At 47.5% G+C, this 15286-nt stretch overlaps 1 protein-coding gene and 1 pseudogene across 5 annotated transcripts in view; one reads left to right on the forward strand and one right to left on the reverse strand.

Annotated features, from left to right (window-relative positions):
• LOC112261964 (rho guanine nucleotide exchange factor TIAM2) overlaps positions 1–10450 on the forward strand; it is a 109139-nt gene extending 98689 nt beyond the window's left edge. For all 5 annotated transcript variants that reach the window (XM_042330081.1, XM_042330080.1, XM_042330082.1 and 2 more), the window contains 10 exons: positions 3834–3959; positions 4454–4562; positions 6472–6651; positions 6751–6866; positions 7229–7337; positions 7664–7722; positions 7799–7901; positions 8040–8127; positions 8376–8521; positions 8722–10450. In XM_042330081.1, coding sequence (XP_042186015.1) covers positions 3834–3959; positions 4454–4562; positions 6472–6651; positions 6751–6866; positions 7229–7337; positions 7664–7722; positions 7799–7901; positions 8040–8127; positions 8376–8521; positions 8722–9344 — 1659 coding nt within the window. In that variant the 3' untranslated portion in view covers positions 9345–10450. The remainder of the gene's footprint in view (positions 1–3833; positions 3960–4453; positions 4563–6471; positions 6652–6750; positions 6867–7228; positions 7338–7663; positions 7723–7798; positions 7902–8039; positions 8128–8375; positions 8522–8721) is intronic.
• A 1476-nt stretch (positions 10451–11926) lies between these two features.
• The window catches only part of LOC112261881, a 35769-nt pseudogene continuing 32409 nt past the window's right edge, over positions 11927–15286 (reverse strand).

The following is a 15286-nucleotide window of genomic DNA, read 5'->3' on the forward strand; positions in this document are numbered from 1 at the left end:
GGGAGGATGGAGGATTGGATGAGAGATGGGAGGAAGGATGGGGATTGGGAGATGGGGGAGGGAGGATTAGATGGGAGATGGGAGGGAGCATGGGTGATTGGGAGATGGGAGATGGGGGATGGAGGATTAGATGAGAGGAAGGGGAGATGGGAGGGAGGATGGGTGATTGGGAGATGGGGGATGGAGGATTAGATGAGAGGAAGGGGAGATGGGGGAGGCAGGATGGAGGATTGGATGGAGGATGGGGGATTGGGAGATGGGGAGGGAGGATTGGATGGGAGGAAGGATGGGGGTGGGAGAGGGAGGAGGGAGGAAGGAGAGGATGGGTGATTGGGAGATGGGGAGGGAGGATTGGATGGGAGGAAGGATGGGGGAGGGAGGAGGGATAGAGGATGGAGGATTGGGTGGGAGGATGAGGGATTAGATGAGAGGAAGGGGAGATGGGGGAGGCAGGATGGAGGATTGGATGGGGGATTGGGAGATGTGGGAGTTAATAGAAATTGAGAATTTTAGGAGGTTGGTTCATAAGAGGTCACAGATGGATAGCTTGATTAGATTTGGGTGGGGTTAAATTAATTTCTAGTAGCAATAAACTCTAAGGACCTCCCCTTCTTAAAACCCTTACTGATATAGTACCAAAACGTGTTTAAAATTATGCTTATAACTCCCATTACATTATAGTCTTCCATTTTTAATCAATATACGGTTGACTCTTGTCTCAGGTTAAGATGAGTCCTTATGTGTCTGTCCCTGCTCTGTGAGCCCAGAAGGCCATGGCTGAGGAATGCTAATGGAGATCCACATCCAGTAGCTAGTGAACACTGATGTGAACTGAGCATGACCTCAGTCTCAGGACGACACTCTCAATGGAGAGATCCATCGATACACACTGAGCAGTGGGGCTGATTAAACCAACATTATCGGACACTCAGACGTGTCTAGGCACAGAGCGGACAAGAGCGCAAGACACCCTGAACCCCTTTTAATGATGGTGTGAGAGACTGAGATTGTGCTTTTTGTCCCTTAACAGAGAGTACCCAGTGGCAGAATACATGAACACTGTGAATGACGCAAAATTAAGGAAAGCTTTGAATACAGTGCCTTGCGAAAGTATTCGGCCCCCTTGAACTTTGCGACCTTTTGCCACATTTCAGGCTTCAAACATAAAGATAAAAAACTGTATTTTTTTGTGAAGAATCAACAACAAGTGGGACACAATCATGAAGTGGAACGACATTTATTGGATATTTCAAACTTTTTAACAAATCAAAAACTGAAAAATTGGGCGTGCAAAATTATTCAGCCCCTTTACTTTCAGTGCAGCAAACTCTCTCCAGAAGTTCAGTGAGGATCTCTGAATGATCCAATGTTGACCTAAATGACTAATGATGATAAATACAATCCACCTGTGTGTAATCAAGTCTCCGTATAAATGCACCTGCACCTGCACCGTTAAAAGCGCAGAGAGCATCATGAAGAACAAGGAACACACCAGGCAGGTCCGAGATACTGTTGTGAAGAAGTTTAAAGCCAGATTTGGATACAAAAAGATTTCCCAAGCTTTAAACATCCCAAGGAGCACTGTGCAAGCGATAATATTGAAATGGAAGGAATATCAGACCACTGCAAATCTACCAAGACCTGGCCGTCCCTCTAAACTTTCAGCTCATACAAGGAGAAGACTGATCAGAGATGCAGCCAAGAGGCCCATGATCACTCTGGATGAACTGCAGAGATCTACAGCTGAGGTGGGAGACTCTGTCCATAGGACAACAATCAGTCGTATATTGCACAAATCTGGCCTTTATGGAAGAGTGGCAAGAAGAAAGCCATTTCTTAAAGATATCCATAAAAAGTGTCGTTTAAAGTTTGCCACAAGGCACCTGGGAGACACACCAAACATGTGGAAGAAGGTGCTCTGGTCAGATGAAACCAAAATTGAACTTTTTGGCAACAATGCAAAACATTATGTTTGGCGTAAAAGCAACACAGCTCATCACCTGAACACACCATCTCCACTGTCAAACATGGTGGTGGCAGCATCATGGTTTGGGCCTGCTTTTCTTCAGCAGGGACAGGGAAGATGGTTAAAATTGATGGGAAGATGGATGGAGCCAAATACAGGACCATTCTGGAAGAAAACCTGATGGAGTCTGCAAAAGACCTGAGACTGGGACGGAGATTTGTCTTCCAACAAGACAATGATCCAAAACATAAAGCAAAATCTACAATGGAATGGTTCAAAAATAAACATATCCAGGTGTTAGAATGGCCAAGTCAAAGTCCAGACCTGAATCCAATCGAGAATCTGTGGAAAGAACTGAAAACTGCTGTTCACAAATGCTCTCCATCCAACCTCACTGAGCTCGAGCTGTTTTGCAAGGAGGAATGGGAAAAAATGTCAGTCTCTCGATGTGCAAAACTGATAGAGACATACCCCAAGCGACTTACAGCTGTAATCGCAGCAAAAGGTGCGCTACAAAGTATTAACTTAAGGGGGCTGAATAATTTTGCACGCCCAATTTTTCCGTTTTTGATTTGTTAAAAAAGTTTGAAATATCCAATAAATGTCGTTCCACTTCATGATTGTGTCCCACTTGTTGTTGATTCTTCACTAAAAAATACAGTTTTATATCTTTATGTTTGAAGCCTGAAATGTGGCAAAAGGTCGCTAAGTTCAAGGGGGCCGAATACTTTCGCAAGGCACTGTATGTACAGACTCAGTGAGCATAGCCTTGCTATTGAGAAAGGCCGCTGAAGGCAGACATGGCTCTCAAGAGAAGACAGGCTATGTGCTCACTGCCCACAAAATGTGGAAACTGAGCTGCACTTCCTAACCTCCTGTCCAATGTATGACCATATTAGAGACACAAATTTCCCTCAGATTACACAGATCCACAAAGAATTTGAAAAAAAATCCAATTTTTATGAACCCCCATATCTATTGGGAGAAATACCAGGGTACCATCACAACAGCAAGATTTGTGACCGGTTACCACAATAAAAGGGTTAACCAGTGAACAAACACCATCGTAAATACAACCCATATTTATGTTTATTTATTTTCCATTTTGTACTTTGAACTATTTGCACATCATTATAGCACTGTACTTAGCCATATGACATTTGAAATGTCTATTCCTTTGAAACCTATGAGTGTAATGTTTACTGTTAATTTGTTATTGAATATTTAACTTTTGTTAATTATATATTTTCACTTGCTTTGGCAATGTAAACATGTTTCCCATGCCAATAAAGCCCTTTGAAATGAATTGAATTGATTGGAAGAGAGAGAGGCTGTTCCTAAGTGCCTCTCACCTGAGACATCAGAGGGGGATGTTAACTAGTGACTGACTGCTGTAAAGAGATAGCTATCGCTGACTGACTGCTGTAAAGAGATAGCTATCGCTGACTGACTGCTGTAAAGAGATGGCTATCGCTGACTGACTGCTGTAAAGAGATGGCTATCGCTGACTGACTGCTGTAAAGAGATGGCTATCGCTGACTGACTGCTGTAAAGAGATGGCTATCGCTGACTGACTGCTGTAAAGAGATGGCTATCGCTGACTGACTGCTGTAAAGAGATGGCTATCGCTGACTGACTGCTGTAAAGAGATGGCTATCGCTGACTGACTGCTGTAAAGAGATGGCTATTGCTGACTGACTGCTGTAAAGAGATGGCTATCGCTGACTGACTGCTGTAAAGAGAGAGCTATGTCTGACTGACGTAAAGAGAGAGCTATGTCTGACTGACTGCTGTAAAGAGAGAGCTATCTCTGACTGACTGCTGTAAAGAGATGACTGACCAGGCTCCTGTCTCTCCGTTCCTTTAGATGGATAGTCTGTTTGGTAGCCTGCCAGAAATGCTGGACTTCCAGAGGGTGTTCCTGCAGACGCTGGAGGAGAGGATTGCCTCTTCACCTGACTTCAGCACACTGGAAACCCCTGTGCAGTTTAAGGTATGACACACTGTTTGTGACCCTTGTGTTACAACTGCCTCTGCCAATCCATCTCTCGTCATACATGCGTGATATACACTATCTTAGATGACATGATTAAACCGCATACTCATCGACGCATTAACCAATGAGCACACACAAATGACATACAAATATGTGAAATCACTCACCCAAACCACCTCCATTACTATAGATGAGCTATGATGAACAGTGAGTCCTGTCACACTTTGAGATATATCTGGATTTATTATTGCGAGATTGTTACAGGTTCACACATGATTGATTTACCACATCAACATGGCATCGTATCGATTTTGCCATTTTGACATGGAGAATTGTATGTTGATAAAAGCACTGTACTCAGGGGTTAGAGAGGGCAGGCCTGGGGGATTTTAAATACTGTCCCGTGAGAGTGGTCAGGTCACGACTTCACATGTTATCTCCATCTCACTCTCCTTCACACATTCTTACTCTCCCTCTCTCTGTGATTCCAGAAGCTTCTCTTCTCTCTGGGTGGATCCTTCCTGTACTACGCTGATCACTTCAAGCTCTACAGTGGTTTCTGTGCCAACCACATCAAGGTCCAGAAAGTCCTGGAGAGAGGTACGGGTCTCCCCACCACCCCCAACCTGCCCCAAATACCCCCTTGCACCTCCATTGCATCATCCCCACCAACCCCAGCACTCTATGTAAATTACATGGTTGACTAGGCGTCTACGGTCCAGCATCAATAATGAACTCCAGTAAATGTCTCTGAGTGGAGCTACTCGCTTGGTGAAGTGATGCAATCCCACTTTACTTCAACCTCTCCTCGTATTCACTCAATCATTCCAGACTCCCATATTCTCTTTCATATCAACTCAACTGTAAATGGCTTCCCACTGTAAAACTGTGAAAGTGCCTAGGCTAGCTGGAGTGCCCCCATTGTGCTGCACAGCTAACGAAGGCTGGTCTATAATGAGGGAAAGACCATGAAATGCTGACAGGAGGAGTGCTAGTAATTTTGAGTGTCCCTGTTTATATGCTTGAATATAAATGTTGAACTTAATTTATGCCCGCAACGTTGGCATCTTCCTCTGGTTTGGGCATGCTGCCCAGCGCGGAATGAATGAAAGCGAGCAGGTGGGGAAATTGCACCCCGGTGCCTCTTAAATTCTTACCATTACAAGATTACGCGTTGCATTCCTAGAAGCAGGTACCGAAATTGAGTTTTAATAGCTCAGGGATAATCTTGCAAGCGGCTTTGCATGTTCCCCAACAGTCTCTGATGAAGCAGAATGAACTGAAGTAGGAAACAGCAGCGTAAACATGCATTAGAGCAGAACTCTACATCACAGCACAACATAACCCGGTCCGTCAGAGCACAGCACAACCCGGTCCGTCAGTGCCCAGCACAACCCGGTCCGTCAGAGCCCAGCACAACCCGGTCCGTCAGAGCCCAGCACAACCCGGAGCCCAGCACAACCCGGTCCGTCAGAGCCCAGCACAACCCGGTCCGTCAGAGCCCAGCACAACCCGGTCCGTCAGAGCACAACACAACCCAGCTCAGTACAACAAAGCCTAGCACAGCGGAGCCCAACACAACCCAGCTCAGTACAACAAAGCCTAGCACAGCGGAGCCCAACACAACCCAGCTCAGTACAACAAAGCCTAGCACAGCGGAGCCCAACACAACTGAACGAGGGCGTTAACAGAGAATCTGTGGGGGTGTCTGTCAGCGGTTCTAGTAATTACACATTCTCGCTCTGCCAACGTGGTACTGGGCCCCTTCTCGCTACGCATACACTTTTTGTGTTTACTCGTTAATTGCCTGCCAATTACTGTGTGAAGTGTCAATGCAGCTGCCTGTCTCTGTGGCTCAGAGTGCTATAATTAATACTCTAATGGCCTCTCAATCCTTTCACACATGAGACACACAGCGAGGTGGCAAGAAATGTCTACACCTGACCTCCAGGATGCCTCTCAATGTGTTACAATACTACACTGTGCTTGATTTTGACTGAAATAGGTGCCGGTACTCATGTTGGGTGCCAGTACTGTTTATATTTAGGTGCAAGACCTCCACAATAGCTTTGAGCTAATATTCTATGAGAGGAACAGGAGCTCAAGCAGTAGAACATTTGAGGGGCCGGTCCTCTGCTCTGGTGAGCTCCTGCCCAAGCCTAGACCGCACAGCACCTACTATTAGACATCTCTCCTCGCTATGCACACTGTGAAGGAAAATCACTGCTGTGAATCAGTGTCTTTTGAATGGTATTGTTTGCAATGGAGTGGCAGACTCATGTCCAAACCATGTTTTACAGTAGCTACCTGCAGTGTTGCCATTATACTGCAGTGGTGAGGAGTAGCCTATACTGCCCCCATGTGGACAAGAATTATTGCACCAAGATACAGTGGTGGGTCTATTTAGCGTCACTAGGCACAGTCCTCCAAGCGTGCTACAGAATGAAAGATGTGACTGAACAACTTACATGTACAGGGCTTGGTAAATAAGTCTGTTTGTTGTCTACAGCTAAGACTGATTGGTCCTTTAAGGAGTTCCTGGCTGCGAGGAACCCAACGAAGCAGCACTCCTCAACCCTGGAGTCCTACCTGATCAAGCCAGTCCAGAGAGTGTTGAAATACCCTCTACTGCTTCGAGAGCTGGTTTCTCTCACTGACACAGACAGCGAGGAGCACTACCACCTCACAGGTAACTTGAAGACACACTCACTCACACGCACACGCACGCACACACACACACACACACACACACACACTAACCCTTCCTTTCCCTCCTCTGTGCCCACAGAGGCCCTGAAGGCCATGGAGAAGGTGGCCAGCCACATCAATGAGATGCAGAAGATCTATGAGGACTATGGTTCTGTGTTTGACCAGCTGGTGGCAGAGCAGAGTGGCCATGAGGAGGTAACTATACTGTAATGTACCCTGTGCTACCCCCTTCTTCCCTTACAGCAGCTTTCATCACTCTCACTCATATCTTCAATCTAGACACGTAGTTGGACTAACACCAGCACAGCCTGAATTTGCTGCACAACCATTAGGGTCAATTTAATCTATTCATCCGAGTGATGTATATCTCTTACAGAAAACTGGTTGGAAATAGCCAAGTTCCCATATAGATACTTCCTCTTTAGATACTGAACAATCACCCAACACAGAGAACTTGTTTGTGCTAGATGAGTGGCCCAGGTCCCTGTACAGATAGAGTACTTACTATGTCCCTCACATACTGACTGTGGCCCATGGCCTTTCCTTCTCTCTCCCAGGTCACAGAGCTTACCATGGGAGAATTCCTCATGCATTCCTCTGTCGTCTGGCTCAACCCCCATCCCTCTCTGGGCCGCATGAGAAAGGACCCCGAGATGACCGTGTTTGGTGAGTTAGAAAGACACTGTACTGTTACTGCGGTATCATGGGAAAGAGAGTGCCTGGCCCTTGCCAGAGCCTGGTAGCAGTCTCTCTCAGCCTGGACACAAACACATGTAAACACAATACACATTTTATGACTAGCTATTAGATACATGTATTGTATATCCACAAAAATATGATGCAGTTCAGTGTTATACCAGTATAGTTTGGGGTTTCATGGATACATTGTAGTGCCAATGTGCTGTAAACTCAGATTGATAATTTGACAGGATGGATTCCTGTGTAAACTCCCAAAGTTGTGCTCAAAGTTTTTATTTTGTTTCTCTCATCAGTGTTCAAGAAGGCAGTGATACTTGTCTACAGGGAGAGCAACAAGCTCAAGAAGAAGATGGTGAGTTCTCTTTCATTTACTTTCATATGCCTTTGATGCCAGCAGTGCCTAACATCTCTCTCTCGTGTGTGAGCAGAACACCCCTCGCTTGGCGCACTCCCATGGAGACCTAGACCCCTTCAAGTTCCGCTGGCTCATCCCGCTTTCTGCACTGCAGGCCCGACTAGGCAACACTGCAGGTAAGAGAGCAAGACGCACACACACACCCCCGGCTCTCATTAACTACCAGAGATCATATTCTCTTGGATATGGAGTCTTTTGAAACTAAATTTAGATGTCTTGATTAAAAGGATCTTCTCCAATCCCTTCTTCCCAAGGTACTGAGACGACCTGCATCTGGGAGCTGATACATACCAAGTCTGAACTGGAGGGAAGGCCAGAGACGGTCTTCCAGCTGTGTAGCAGGTAAGAGAGAGCAGTAGTTCTGACTGGATCTATAGCTCTGGTCCTTGAGGGCCACAGAGTATGCTGGTTTTTCTTTATCCTCTTAATCAGAGGTCAGGGGTTACATGGGCTCTCTAGCCAATCAGTTGTCCATTGAGTGTCTGGGGGAAATAAACACCAGCAGGACTGTAGTCGCAGAGAAGTGGGACCCTCCTGTTCTAGACTGTGAATTAGCCCTCTGAGCATGGTACCGCTGTTTTCCTCCATAGTGTCCCAGAATGCAAAGTGAACATCATCAAGGTAATCCGCTCCATCCTCCGGGAGAACGTCAGACGGAACATGCTCCCGGCCGAGATGGGGTGTAAGGAGCACCTCACGCCTTTACGCAGCACCCTGCCCTCCTCTGCCAGGATAGGTGAGTTTCATCCCTGCCCTGTTCCAAAAAATCCCTTCCAATAACACTGCTTAGATTTTTTATCTTTAGACATGACCTTGACTTAAACCTTATAAGCACTTGACTTACTGTACATACAGTAGTGTTTGTGGCCAGATATTAGTGAACGTATTGCTCAGTTGGCAGCTGTCTCTCGCTCTCCCCCCTCCATCCCCCACCAGGTCCATCCAGAGCCTCCTGGCTGTGTAAGCAGCCCCTGCTGGATCTCCCCACCCCAGCCAGCACACTCAAACCTGGCCAGCCTGACTCAGACGAGGGCAGTCTGAGCAGCGGCACCCACAGCTCCTCTGACGGTCCCACGCAGCACAAGACACTGTCTACCCAAAAGGCCTGGTCTCGGGGCGGCCAGCGGCCCTCTAGCTTCAGCTCTGTGAAGGAGTCATACATCCTGAGTGATGAGGACGATGAGTTCAGTGAGGCTAGAGAGAGTTTCCCCTCCTGTGCCATTGAGGCCCAGTTTCTCAGTTTGAGGCTATCGGAGGAGGCAGCTTCCTCCCGGGCGCCGGCCCCCCGCGTGCAGCCAGAGGGAGCAGAGGTGAACACCCCGGAGAGCCAGCCCAAGCTTGTTCGGGGCCACTTCTGCCCAGTGAAGAGGAAAGGTAGCAGCCAGCGGGCGCTACTGAGCCTACACAGCCGTTCCCTGGACAGTCAGACAGACCTGGCAGCCATAGACCTCAAGACTCTGCTGGAGAGAGAGTTCAGCGTACAGAGCCTCACCTCCGTGGTCAACGAGGACTGTTTCTACGACCCTACGGACACTGGCAGTACCCCTAACAACTCATAGGGTCAGGAATAGTCAAAAGGAGAGGGGCCAAAGCTCTGCCCAGCGCCCGCTCTATGCCTGTCCTAGTCCCAGGGTATCTGTTGTGCCTCAGCCCTGAAGTTAAACTGTGTTCCTTTGAGAGCGTACAATAGGCATATCCCACTTAGGTATGCACAGTAAAAGGAAAGATGAGCTACCTTTGGCTCAGCGACATGGTTGTCCCCCTAGAGAGAGACGAGGTGACTCAGTCCCTGATAATTACTGCAATGAATCTGCTGAGCACTAATGTACAACTACGCTCCTGCTCTTCTGTATATGCCTCTGCCCAGCTCCCCTTCTCAATAATATGAATTGGCTTCCTTTACATAGGTGAGAGTAATGTAACGAATAGACTTTGTTCACCTTCCAGTTCATTCATGTCAGAGAGAAGGACGGCGATGAGAGGATTCCACTTTAGACTATTGAGACTCACCCTAAGAGCTTCACTTATACTTTCTAAAGCTCTAGAAGTCTGAGTACATCTAAATCCACAGGAGAGGATGGACATTGATTTTGTGACTTGCTGTACATTGTTTGCCTATTTAATTAGGCAAGTCAGTTAATAACAAATTCTTATTTTCAATAGTGGCCCAGGAACAGCGGGTTAACTGCCTTGTTCAGGGGCAGAACGACAGATTTTTACCTTGTCAGCTCGGGGATTCGATCTTGCAACCTTTCGGTTACTAGTCCAACGCTCTAACCACTAGGCTACCTGCCGCCCCTGTATTTGTACATCAAGTGGATTTTTGTTTTTAAAGCAATGTTAATTTATTGATAGTTGTAACTTTTTATTGCTTTGCAAAATACATATGGGGTTGGCTTGAATTGAAGAATCTGGTATGTTTCACAGTGTATTGAATAAGAGTATGGTTGTCATCCTCCCCCAGAAGTGTTGCTTACAATGTACACAGGCATTGTCAAAGGAAAAGGATTTAATTCAAATGTGTTGTCAACTTGCCCTGTTTGTAGCTCCCATACCTGAGTAGCTGGACTATAACTTCATTTGAATCTTTGATATTATTACACATACTGACATTGTACAGGTAGAAACGGCTGTAACTTGCAATAAATACACTCTGGTCCCAGTGTTTCTGGGATATTTTGCTGTTGAGACATCCTATTATCTGACACCACCACGTACCCTCCCTCTCGGTTTGTCCTCAACTCACCACGTACCCTCCCTCTCGGTTTGCCCTCAACTCACCACGTAACCAACACGTCCCTCCCTCTCGGTTTGCCCTCAACTCACCACCCTCCCTCTCGTTTGCCCTCAACTCACTCCCTCTCGGTTTGCCCTCAACTCACCACCCTCCCTCTCGGTTTGCCCTCAACTCACCACGTCCCTCCCTCTCGGTTTGCCCAACTCAACTCAACTCACACGTCCCTCTCGGTTTGCCCTCAACTCAACACGTCCCTCCCTCTCGGTTTGCCCTCAACTCACCACGTTTGCCCTCCCTCCCTCTCGGTTTGCCCTCAACTCACCACGTTTGCCCTCACCAACACGTACCCTCCCTCTCGGTTTGCCCTCAACTCAACACGTACCCTCCCTCTCGGTTTGCCCTCAACTCCACGTCCCTCCCTCTCGGTTTGCCCTCAACTCACACGTACCCTCCCTCTCGGTTTGCCCTCAACTCACCACGTCCCTCCCTCTCGGTTTGCCCTCAACTCACCACGTACCCTCCCTCTCGGTTTGCCCTCAACTCAACCACCCTCCCTCTCGGTTTGCCCTCAACTCAACACGTACCCTCCCTCTCGGTTTGCCCTCAACTCACCACCCTCCCTCTCGGTTTGCCCTCAACTCAACACGTCCCTCCCTCTCGGTTTGCCCTCAACTCAACACGTACCCTCCCTCTCGGTTTGCCCTCAACTGCCCTCAACTCACCACGTACCCTCCCTCTCGGTTTGCCCTCAACTCAACACGCCCTCCCAACTCACCACGTACCCTCCCTTGCTCAACTCAACACGTTTCCCTCTCGGTTTGCTCAACTCACCACACCCTCCCTCTCGGTTTGCCCTCAACCCACCACGTCCCTCCCTCTCGGTTTGCCCTCAACTCACCACGTACCCTCCCTCTCGGTTTGCCCTCAACTCACCACGTACCCTCCCTCTCGGTTGGCCCTCAACTCACCACGTACCCTCCCTCTCGGTTGGCCCTCAACTCAACTGTAAACATGCCTTTAATGCTAGCATACCAATGACTGTGAACCATAATGAACTGTTTTATAAATAAACATTTTTATCTGTGAGATGCAGTCTTGTGAGAGCAGGTTGTTTTATCATGTTGTATTCCTAAGTCTGGCTTTGAGAATCTATATTCTTGTCTTCTTGACAGGTAAAGCACAGGTAAGATGAACGGTTTATTTCCAGCTCTATCCCAGTTGATGAAGCTGTCAGAGAAATTGAGAATCCTTGTTCTCTGCATTGGACCAAAGTATACTCTCAATGATAGGCAATTTAAGTGACAGAAGCAGGACAGAGTAGTAAGAATCATGCAAAGGTCAAATCCAAGAAATGTTGGTGTAATCTGTAGGAACATATTAATGAAACACTAACATTGTTCCATCACCACTTTCAAAACTGATGGCCAGCACTTTATTTAACAAAACACTCAGTGAGACAAAGGAGGCGGAATGGTCTGAATACCGTCAACATTTTCTTATTCTCCAAATTGTCCTGAAAAAGTTTCCGGACTCATTTCCCAGAGGACAAAGTCATATGGGGAAATCAGGATCAGAAGTAAGGACCAGGACATGATGGGTTGAGCATTACAAACTCTTCTCACCACTTAACTCTCCTGCTGGTCATTTCACACACTATTCTTCCTTTATAACTGGACTGCCTGAGCTTTAGTCTGATCTGTGTGTTAGAGATTCCCTGTGTCTCACTAAGCACCTCCGGGACACCAGAGATTCCCTGTGTCTCACCAAGCACCTCCGGGACACCAGAGATTCCCTGTGTCTCACTAAGCACCTCCGGGACACCAGAGAAATGGTGTTTAAAAATGCATGTGTGTGCCTGGTAGAAAGGTTAGAGCTAAGAGCAGTCCGTTGTCTCTAACAGAGACCATTAGGCACTCCTTCCCCTCTGTCCTTCTAGCCTCTCTCTCTCTGTCAGGGGCTGCTGAGTGCTGCTGCCTGATCGCCTGTTAAGGTGTTTGAGTCTGAAGTCGTAGGTGAGGAGGCCCTGGTTCTCAGAGCAGAGGCAGCTGTAGGCGTCCGCCAGTCCTCTGTCAGGGATGTGGGGCGTAGGGTGGGGTCCACGTCTGCCTCCTGCATCATCATCACCTCTGCCAGCTCCAGTCTCTGTCTCCGTTAATAGCATTCTGGGAAGAAAACAGGAAAAAGCTCAGGGAGCTTCCGGTCCATAATGACCACTCATAGGTACAGTACAGGGCCAGATGGAATCTGCTGAGGCAATATGTCCACAAGCCTCCAGCTATCGTTTAGAAATAGAAAACAATTTAAATCAAACATGCTGCCATAAAGAGCATAAATGAATCATGTTGTGATTAAATATGCAGTGTTAAAAAGAAGATGCCATCAGACCATACTAACACTGTAGATGAAAGTAACTTAAATTCAGTTGTCATGTCAGGACCTCTCAGATCATTGGCCGTGGAACGGAGATGAGGAGAATAAACAATTGAAGACTTTCGACTAGAGATGTAGCCCCAGATGCCCTCAGCAACACCATGGGTTTTCACAGTAAGCATAATACAGAACCCAACTTCAAGAGCATCAGATCACATCGCAGCACCCACATACCCAGTACAGATGCTTCCTTAGTGCAGTGCCAGGTAGCTCCTCTTCAAGCTGTTACAGCCATCGCTCTACCCGCTGCAGTTACATAAGTTATCTTCCTATGACACCCCAATGACTCATAATTGCTGTTCTCTTCTTTTGTTCTCTGGCCCTACAGCCTGCCTACCTACACTTCTCACAGGCATGGATGGGACGGGGAGTGAGGGGGAGTGAGAGAGAGTCATGAGCAGTTTTGTATAGAGCTGGTCATGGATGAACTGAGAGTTCACTTAATGCGGCATGTAACAAAGAGAGAGTCTAGAGCGAGAGAGAGAGAGATTAAAGCGTGAACCGTAGCAGGAAGAGGGGTAGAAATATTGCTTACTGGATTCCTTTACGGCAGCGCTTCCTCTGGAACTGGAAGACATTCCTGACTACTTTCTCCACCAGCTAGAAGGGCTGCTTGATTTGGGGCTGAGCCAGAGGGGTGAAGTGCACCACCCCCACAGGAAACACAAGCAGCAGGGGAAAATATATCTGTACGTAACACTGAAGGGGCAGATGAAGTGGCCACCTGGCCAGGCTCTTGACAGCAAGGTAGACAAAATTCGAGCAAGGGTTGCCTCCCAGAGAGACAGATGTTAACATTCTCTGTTTCATGGAAACATGGCTCTCTCGGGATATGTTGTCGGAATCGGTTCAGCCACCGGGCTTCTCCATGCATCGCGCCGACAGAGATAAACACCTCTCTAGGAAGAGGAACGGCAGGGGTATATGCTTCATGATTAACGACTCAGTGTAATCATAACAACATACAGGAACTCAAGTCCTTCTGCTCAACCAACCTAGAATTCCTTACAATCAAATGCCGGCCATTCTACCTACCAAGAGAGTTATAGTCACAGCTGTGTACATTCCCCTTCAAGCTGACACCAAGCCAGCCATCGAGGAACTTCACAACTGTATGCAAACTGGAAACCATACATCTTGAGGCTGCATTTATTGTGGCTAGGGATTTTAACAAAGCAAAATTGAGAACAAGGCTACCTAAATTCTTCCAGCATATTGATTGCACTATGCGCATGCACAATACCCTCGACCACTGCTACTCTAAACCTCCCAGGTGCATACAAAGCCCTCCCCCGCCCTCCCTTCGGCAAATCCGACCACGACGCCATCTTGCTCCTTCCGTCTTATAGGAAAAAACTCAAACAGGATGTACCAGTGACGAGAACCATTCAACGCTGGTCCGACCAATCTGAAGCCATGCTTCAAGATTGTTTTGATCACGCAGACTGGAATATGTTACGGTCAGCCTCAGAGAACACGACTGCGTAGCCATGCACGCCTCCAACTCAATCATCAAGTTTGCAGACGACACAACAGTAGTGGGCTTCATTACCAACAACGACGAGACAGCCTACAGGGAGGTGAGGGCACTCGGAGTCAGGAAAATAACCTCTCACTCAATGTCAACAAAACAAAGGAGATGATCATGGACTTCAGGAAACAGCAGAAGGAGCACCCCCCTAACCACATCGAAGGGACAGCAGTGGAGAAGGTGGAAAGTTAAGTTCCTGGGCGTACACATCACAGACACTAACTAAAATGGTCCACCCACACAGACAGTGTGATGAAGAAGGCGCAACAGCACCTCTTCAACCTCAGGAGGCTGAAGAAATTTGGCTTGTCACTCAAAACCCTGACAAACTTTTACAGATGCACAATCGAGAGCATCCTGTTGGGCTGTATCAGCCTGGTAAGGCAACTGCACCGCCCTCAACTGCAAGGTTCTCCAGAGGGTGGTGTGGTCTGCACAACGCATCACCAGGGGCAAACTACCTGCCATCCATGACACAGCACCTGATGTCACAGGAAGGCCAAAAAGATCATCAACCACCTGAGCCACGGCCTGTTGACACCGCTACCATCTAGAAGGTGAGGTCAGTACAGGTGCATCAAAGATGGGACAGAGAGACAGAAGTTGTTTTTCAATCTCAAGGCCATCAGAATGCTAAACAGCCATCACAAACTCAGAGGCTGCTGCCCACATTGAGACCCAATCACTGGACACCTTAATAAATGCAGCCTAAATAATGCCACGTTATTAATGTTTCATATATCACATGTACAGTGGGGGGAAAAAGTATTTAGTCAGACACCAATTGTGCAAGTTCTCCCACT

Source organism: Oncorhynchus tshawytscha, linkage group LG11, assembly GCF_018296145.1.
Source record: "Oncorhynchus tshawytscha isolate Ot180627B linkage group LG11, Otsh_v2.0, whole genome shotgun sequence".
In the NCBI taxonomy this organism is placed as follows: Eukaryota; Metazoa; Chordata; class Actinopteri; order Salmoniformes; family Salmonidae; genus Oncorhynchus; species Oncorhynchus tshawytscha.